Source organism: Solanum lycopersicum, chromosome 10, assembly GCF_036512215.1.
Source record: "Solanum lycopersicum chromosome 10, SLM_r2.1".
NCBI classification, from domain to species: Eukaryota; Viridiplantae; Streptophyta; class Magnoliopsida; order Solanales; family Solanaceae; genus Solanum; species Solanum lycopersicum.
Window position 1 is genome coordinate 5,092,743 of NC_090809.1, and position 8,195 is coordinate 5,100,937.

The 8,195-nt window shown below is 30.9% G+C and overlaps 1 protein-coding gene across 1 annotated transcript; it reads left to right on the forward strand.

Annotated features, from left to right (window-relative positions):
- Positions 1-635: 635 nt before the first annotated feature.
- On the forward strand, positions 636-4,946 carry LOC101267274 (F-box/FBD/LRR-repeat protein At1g13570-like). Its single transcript, XM_004248381.1, has 5 exons — positions 636-889; positions 1,037-1,445; positions 1,539-1,703; positions 1,797-1,988; positions 4,719-4,946. The coding sequence occupies exons 1-5, from the start codon at positions 636-638 to the stop codon at positions 4,944-4,946; spliced, it is 1,248 nt and encodes a 415-aa protein (XP_004248429.1).
- The last annotated feature ends 3,249 nt before the right edge of the window (positions 4,947-8,195 follow it).

The following is an 8,195-nucleotide window of genomic DNA, read 5'->3' on the forward strand; positions in this document are numbered from 1 at the left end:
TAGCTTATACATAAATTAAAATTTCATGATGTATTTTTTTATTCTGTTACACAAAAATATTAAAATCAAGTGTGTAGTTCACTAAATTAATATTTTCTGCTTCTTGTAGAACAAATGCTTGGGGTCATATATCCCAAAAGAGGTTAATTGTAATACTAGTAATAGTTGTACCAGAGTTAAACTTACAGTCAAACATTGTACTAAAATTTCATACAACACTATTTTTATATATAATACCAAATGACATCTTTAGTGCTGAAGGAAGTGTCAAGTATTACTTATTCCTATAGTGTTTTGATATAAGCACTCAATACAATAAAGTTCAAGTAAAATAAGTATAACATCACTAATTTAAACTTCTAAGTTCTAAATTCTATACAAAAATACGTTATATGTGTTTGAATTAGCCTAATCTAAACAAATTTACATCAAGAGTTGAAGATTAAAGAAATCAATGCAAATGTCAGCTACAAATAATTTCTTTTGCATTTTTTAAACATGGAAAAAGGTTACATTTGCCTCCTATTATGCACCTTTTCTTTTAATCGTAGATTTGTGACATGTTTGTTTGTTGTTCGTGTAGCGTGTACTTTGATCTTATCTATCGTACTTTTGTTTACTTTCTACAGATTGTCATGCCTCCAGATGAACAAGGACTTAGTTTACCTTCTCCTGATCGACTTAGCAACCTTAACATTTATTTAATCGATGACATTCTAAGTAGGTTGTCTTTTCGAGATGTTGTTAGAGTTAGTACACTTTCGAAGGACTGGCAATATATATGCTGGAGAATTCCACATGTGAAGTTTGATCAAACAGTGTGGAAAACACCAGAGGACTTGATGTCCCCTACCATTGGATTTATTCCAATTCTTGAGAGTTTTCTCAGGTTTCATAGAGGAATAATATTGAAGGTCGCCCTCAATATTACTAGTCTAATAGTGTGTCTTGATGTTGATCGTTTGATTTTTTCCCTCGACACTGATCATCTTCAACATTTTGTCCTTAAACTTTCATGTACTTATCCTCTATACAGGTTGCCTAACTTCTTTTTGAATTGTTCAGCATTGAGGCATTTGTATCTCAAGGAATGTGAAATACAGCTTCCATGTTTCTTTAAGGGATTTAATAAGTTAATTAGGCTAATATTGAAATCTGTCACGTTATCTTCTGATACGTTTGAAAGTTTGATATCTAATTTCCCGTTGCTTGAGGATTTGGTGCTAAAAGACATAGACAATCTGTACCCCATGAGTATTAATGCTCCAAAGCTAAGGTCATTTATCTTTCGTGGCGATATACAATTGAAACATCTTGAAAATGTCCCCGTTCTTTCCAATGTTCTTTATGCGCCTAGAGAATTAGTTCTACAGGACGAAGATGATTTTGTCAATATTTTTTCGTCTATTCCTGCTCTCGAGTGTTTCAGCTGGGATTTTTTTGAGGTATTTTACTTCATTTTACTTAATGGTAATACAATTTCATTTGTACTTTTTTTAGACTTTGATTCATCCTGATTTTTGTCATTTTATTCATAGGTCAATAATGGGTCAACTGAAGTTATACTAACAAGGCTTCCATTAGCTCTTAACTGTCTGAAACGCCTATTCATGTCATGGATTACTCTTGGAGAGTTTTTTGATCTTTCATTTGCTCTTTGCATAATACGAAGCTCTCCAAATTTGGAAGAAATTGGAATCAAGGTTGTCACTAATGTTTATTTTTCTCTCTATATCTTCCATGTTTTTATATTCGTATGTAATTACTTGATGGTTTTTTTTCTTGATTTTTCTTAGGAATGTATCCTTAGTGATGGAGATTATTTCGAATCTGTGCCCCAGGAGGTTGTTGATGAGATTCCTGCAAGCTTTTTGGATATCAGATTTAATCATCTGAGGACAGTTAAGTTTTATGATGTACTATTAGAAGAGGTTGAAATGCAGCTTATCAAGATTTTATTGGCAAAGTATCCAGCACTGGTGAAAATGGTAATCAAGCCTCGTCAAATGGAAACTAACAAATCTCTCAACGTACTCGCAGAGATAACAAAGTTTTAACAGGCATCGTCTAAAGTAGAAGTTGTGTATCTTGTTGATTAGTATCGTTATCACAATCCTTCTTGATCTTTGGCATAAATATTTTGGAAGTACAAACAGAAACGAGACGTTTGGTTGTTGGAGTAGCATGGCTGTGTTTTGCCTTTGCTTTAAGGTACTATAAAAATTTTATCTGCTTGGAAACATAGAATTGTTAACCTGGATGAATGTTTTGAATACTCTGTTTGAGAAAAGAGATGGTTTTTCATTTCATTCTTGTTATTGATTTAAGACTTTGGTTGTTTATTTTGAAGTTATGTTGTGTGTTAGCAGAACTAACAAAGATTTTGCATGACAATCTTGTTATTGATCCATGTCTGAAATAAGACATGGCTTTGGAAGTTGGAACCGTCATAAAATAATTCAAATAGAACATTAAAAACACATGATGATTTACATATAAAACTCGCAAAAGGAAAAAAAAATAAAACTTTAAATGTGTCTGGATTATCTTTTCCTTAATTTTTTTCTTGTACTGTATATATTCTCTCAATTTAAATATATGTGATGCATCTTAAATAAGATATATTACATACTTTAACATGTAAGATGACCGTATGATATACAAAATATTTAAACAAGAAAATGTATATTACTTGGGAGTTAATATATATACTCTTTCAATCATTATGAAAAACGAAAAAAAGAAGTTTTAGTTGTTAAATACGAAATCAAATTTGCTCTTTATTTCAAATGAGGGGGCACAAAGGTCGATTTGATTTACATTTTAATTAGAAAAAACCTAAACTAACTATTTTATTTAATTAGTTCTTAAAACTAAATCAAATCATATAAAGTTGGATTTTTTTAGTTTCGACTTTAGTCTATTCTTTTGATTTATTTTATATTTTTGTATAATTACACGGTGATTGAAAAAGAGATCAAATATATTTTCAATTTTTTTGAAAAATAAAAAATTCACATGAATAGAAAATACTTTCAACATTCATTACAAAATAAATTGTTAACTTCTAAATCGAAAATATAACAATAAAATTGTAAGTTTCATCCTCACACAAAATAAAATATTTTCAAAAGCTTGTCTCTTCATTTTCTTCCAACAGCTCCATTCGAGAAGACAAAGAGAGCAGAGTGCTTTACATTCATCCTCTCTGAGGTTCTTCTTCTTCTCTGTTTCTTTAACTTATTGTTTTCTTCATTGTTAACACAAACTCTCTTCGTTTATGGTTCTTGTTCTATAGAATATCGATATCAAGATTGCATTTTTATTGTTTGGTTATGATTTAATATGATGATATTGAAGTGGGGTTTGGTTAAAACTTGATGGAGTTAATGTTTTTCAAGGACATGGTGTGTTGGTAGGTGTAGATCTATCATGGATGTGTTTCAGTGGTGGCAGAATTAGGATTTTTACTAGGTTGAAATGGGAATAATATGTTTCTAAGTTTTGGATAACTAAAGAAGCACTTATTTTACTTGGATTTAATACACTTGAGCTTTTGCTCTTTCGGAAACTATCTCTTTATCAGTTCACAAGTAAACTATGTAGTGTGTACTCTAACCGGACAATTTCGAGATTCCTTAGATATTGTGGTCTTGTTTAATTTATGTACATTCTTGTTGTAGTAGTCATTTGATGTTATGGTTCCAAATGGGAAAAAACAACTTTTACCTCCGCAATGTATTTAGTAACCTTCCTGATAGTGTAATTGATGACATTCTAACGAGGTTGCCTTTACGAAATGTTGCGAGGACAAGCATCTTATCAAGGAAATGGAGATATAATTGGCATAGACTTCAGCAACTGAAATTTGATCAAACACTTTAGAAAACAACAGAGGATTTGATATCACTTGATATATTTCCTCTCTAGGAATGGCATTCAACATCTTGTCCTTAAACCTCCATTTAGGAGTAAGCCATATGAATTGCCTTCTGCATTTTTTATATTTTCACAATTGAGGCATCTTTTTCTCAAGGACTGTCTAATACGTCCTCATCCGGTCTTTGAGGGATTTGATTAGTTAATTAGCTTTGAACTAATTGAAGTCAATATTTCTTCTAAATTACTTGGAAGTGTAATCTCACATTTCCCATTGCTTGAACATTTGGTGTTGCAACATGATGCGATCACAAAATCACATTGAAATTAGTGTTCTCAAGCTGAGGTCAATTATCTTCATTGTCAATAAAGTTTTTACATTTAAAGAATGTCCCTCTTCTTTCCAATGTTTCATATGAGCCTACAGAATTTTGGTAGAGGTAGAACATGATGTTGACAAGATTTTTGAGTCTATTCCTGCTCTCGAGAATCTCCGCTGGAATCACAAGTATGTTCATGTAATATAGCTTCATAACTTGCATTTTCATAACTTTGAGTCATCCTGATTTTCGACATTTTCTTCCTAGGACCTGTATATTGGACTGGCTCCCTTATGCTCTTTTCTATATTAAATGACTTCACATATCTTGCATTAATCTAGGAGTATTCTTTGATCTTTAATTTACTCTTTGCTTAATAAGAAGCTCTCCAAATTTAGAAGAAATTGAAATCGAGGTTGTTAATGATGTTTACTTTTCTCTCTCTTTTTCGTATGCATTGTCTTTCTTATGATCTTCAATTTTAAATCAAGGCTGATTGTATTTCTTAATCTTTCTTAGAACTATTTAGAACATGCGCGCCGGGAGGCTGTTGATGATATTCCTGAAAGTTTCTCGGATATGACATTTAATCACCTGAGGACAGTAAATATTTATGATGTAACAGGAGTAGCAGCTGAAATGCAGCTTACCAAGGTTTTCTTGGACAAGTCCCCAACATTGGTCAGAATGATAGCCAAGCCCTTGAAACGGAAGATAAAGAATCTTTTAAAGTACTCGCTGAGGTAACAGAATTTCAGCGTACATCATCTAAAGTAGAAGTTGTGTATAGTGTAGATTAGAATCCATATTACGATCCTGTTTGATCTAACTAGTCTTTAATCAGATCATAATCTTTTGCTAAAATGTTTGAAATCGTAAAAAGAATGTTGATACAGCAATAAGGCTGTTATTTTGTATTTTCCATTGTGAATACCATCAGTTTGTGAACATAAGTGAATCTGGATGTATGTTTTTGATTAATCTTTTTCAATGTCTGTTCTTTGACTGATCTATGGGATGACGCTTTGGTTGGTTATTGATCTTTTTAATATATTCATTGTGGTCCTCATGGTCATTGTGCATTCTTTTTTATTTGATATGAACATGACATGAGTTGAGCGTAAATGGAATAGTGAGGATTCAAATAGTCGATTTCAACTAGTTGTTTTATGAGAGTCGACGACGTTGTTGACACATTGCTCTGAATAGTGAGAAAGAATGAAATTCGATCAAATTCCTTGATCTCTATGGTTAATAAACAATACCCCTTTTGAATGGACAAGATAATCCCTTTGAACAACATTTTTCAATGAGAATTATGGTACAATAGACATTATATGCTGAAATTGAATTTCAACAATATTATTCTTACAAGTTCAATGTTACAATTCCACACTCTAGAAAAAATATCACTAAAAACAGGAAAAGGTAAAAAAGGGGTGGGGGGTGGGGGTGGGGGTGGGGTCAGTTGTTCATAAATCAGTCTTTTTCCAATATAGTCAAAACATATCCCATTCCTTTATGCAGCTTCCATATAATCATATATATACAATCTCAATCGAACCCTACCGTAGACAAAAAGTCTGGTATATAAGTGGAGAAGAGTAAAGGGGTGGGTATATTATCCACTGAGTTATGAACCGTGCACTATTGACCCTCGAGGACTTCTTGGTTATCAAAAAAACAAAAAAAACTCAATAACATACAACAATATTACTTGAGAGTTCTATCTTAGATGCTCTTTTTTTTGTTTCATCTAATTGACTATCTTTTATAATCTAAAGCAGAAGTTGTGTATCTTGTTGATTAGTATCGGTATCACAATCCTTCTTAATCTTTAGCTAAAATGTTTTGGAAGGACAAACATAAACGAGACCTTTGGTTGATGGAGTAGTAAGGCTGTGTTTTGCCTTTTCTTTAAGGTACTGAAAAGATTTTATCTGCTTGGAAACATAGAATTGTGAATGTTTTGAATAATTTGTTTGGTAACAGAGATGGTTTTTACATTTCATGGTTGTTCTTAAATGATGTATGATTTGATACTTTGGTTGTTTATTTCGAAGTTATGTTGTGTGTTGAATTTTCTTAGGGATCTTGAAACATTGAGTGGAAACTTACTTTTTGGCTAGTATTTTAGGCCCTTTTCTTTTTTGTATAATGAAGGGTAATTTTGTACCTAAAACACCCTTGAAGTATTGGAAATGGTACAAAATTACCCTTCATCCATCTGTTGGCTCTAAAATACCCTTTTCACCCACATATTGGGTCCAAAAAAACCCTTGTCATCCATCTTTTGGTTCAAAATTGATCATTAAGTAAGTGGTCAATGTTGAACCCAAAGGTGGATGACAAGGGTATTTTTGAGCCAATAGGTGAATGAAAAGTGCATTTTGGAGCAATAGGCGGATGAAGGATAATCTTGTACCATTTTCAATAATTCAAGGGTATTTTAGGCCATTTCCGTATACAAAATCATAAAAAAAAATGATAAATTTATTGATTTGGACTTAAAGAATTTCTTTCTGAAGGCTTACAAACTTTATTACATTTACAAAAATAAAAAAGGAATAATTTTAAGTATAAATGAGATCAAAATGATTGGAAGAATTATATATTATAATGTGAACAATTAATATAGGACTACGAAATTAAAAAATTACTTTGATCTGTCCAATTAAGTCCACTTAAATTTTTTTGCATGTGATATTTAATACCTTAAAATAGTTAAATTTTATTATATAGCCAGTTACAAATTCAATTTTCTGATTTTATAACTTATTTTAATTATATAAAATTGTCATTTTTATGTATAAGAGATCTAGAAAATACCAAGAGATATCATTTGTTTTGTTATTATAGACACAAAATTCCTACATTTTAACCACTTTTTATGTAAGGGCGAATCTAGAAGGCATGAAGGTATATTCATTTGAAATTTCTTGTCAAAAAGTTTATATGATGTATATAAGAGTTTTTTTCAGTGTTAATATAAAAATTTTAAAGTATAACTTACATAAATAGTTATGGTCTTAGGCTTATGAGATAAAAGTAGCTATAAGTATCATATTTTTAAAAAATAGCTAAAGTTTGTGAATGGCTATATCCATATATATGTCTTTTTATTTTTAATAGAAAAACTTATTCTAACTAATTTCCCACTAAATAAGATAAATTGGTTAATTTAACTGACAAGGCTTTTTTTTCAACCCTTAAATCCATTAATTCGTCATTTTAAATACGTAACTAGTCACTACCTTTTAGTATTCATATCAGTTCAAAAATAAAAATTATGTATGCTCTTCATTATTCAATTTCCTCCTAAGAAAAATACAATTAAATAGCTATCATCACAGTTTTGATCCGAAGTTTCATAAAATAGAGCGAAGAGATTTTCTATGTAGAATATAGAATTAACGGAATAATGCTGAAGAAATAAACTTCGTTTTTATTTATGATGGTATGTATATTAATGAAAAGTTTATGTTTTGTGAGAAAAATAATATTTTTCGTATTGAGTTGATTATGTATTCAGTTATTCTAAGTATTTAATGTATGTATACTTTCGTATAGAATGTATAAATGAAATTATGTATTGATTATAGGTTGTGATGTCAATTGATTGCATTTATTTAGTAAGTGATGAAGGGAAGACTTATATCTTATGCTTGGAAAAGAAGACTTGTAGTTGCAATAGGTTTCAAGTTGACGGAATACCATGCGTACATGCGTGGAGAGTGTTGAAAAAAAAATTCTTCTAGATGAATATTGTTCACATTTTTACTTGGCAGAAACAATATTTAAAACATATGAAGCGCATGTATCCTCTTCCGAACAAAGTGAATGGAATCTACTTGAACACACTGCTACTGAAGTTGTGTTGCCACCAAAATACAAGCGACATCCGGGAGGCCAAAGAAACAAGAGAAATCATTTAGCGATTTGAGTAAAAGGAAGTGTACTAATTCTTGTTGTACACATATAATAGGTGGTTCATGT

Bases quoted from the DNA above. Each gene is read 5' to 3' on its own strand.
- LOC101267274 (XM_004248381.1), top strand. From the start codon at position 636: ATGCCTCCAGATGAACAAGGACTTAGTTTACCTTCTCCTGATCGACTT. The intron at 890-1,036 runs GTTTCATAGAGG...TCCTCTATACAG, and splicing joins ATTCTTGAGAGTTTTCTCAG to GTTGCCTAACTTCTTTTTGA. The intron at 1,989-4,718 runs GTAATCAAGCCT...AATCTTTCTTAG, and splicing joins ATCCAGCACTGGTGAAAATG to AACTATTTAGAACATGCGCG.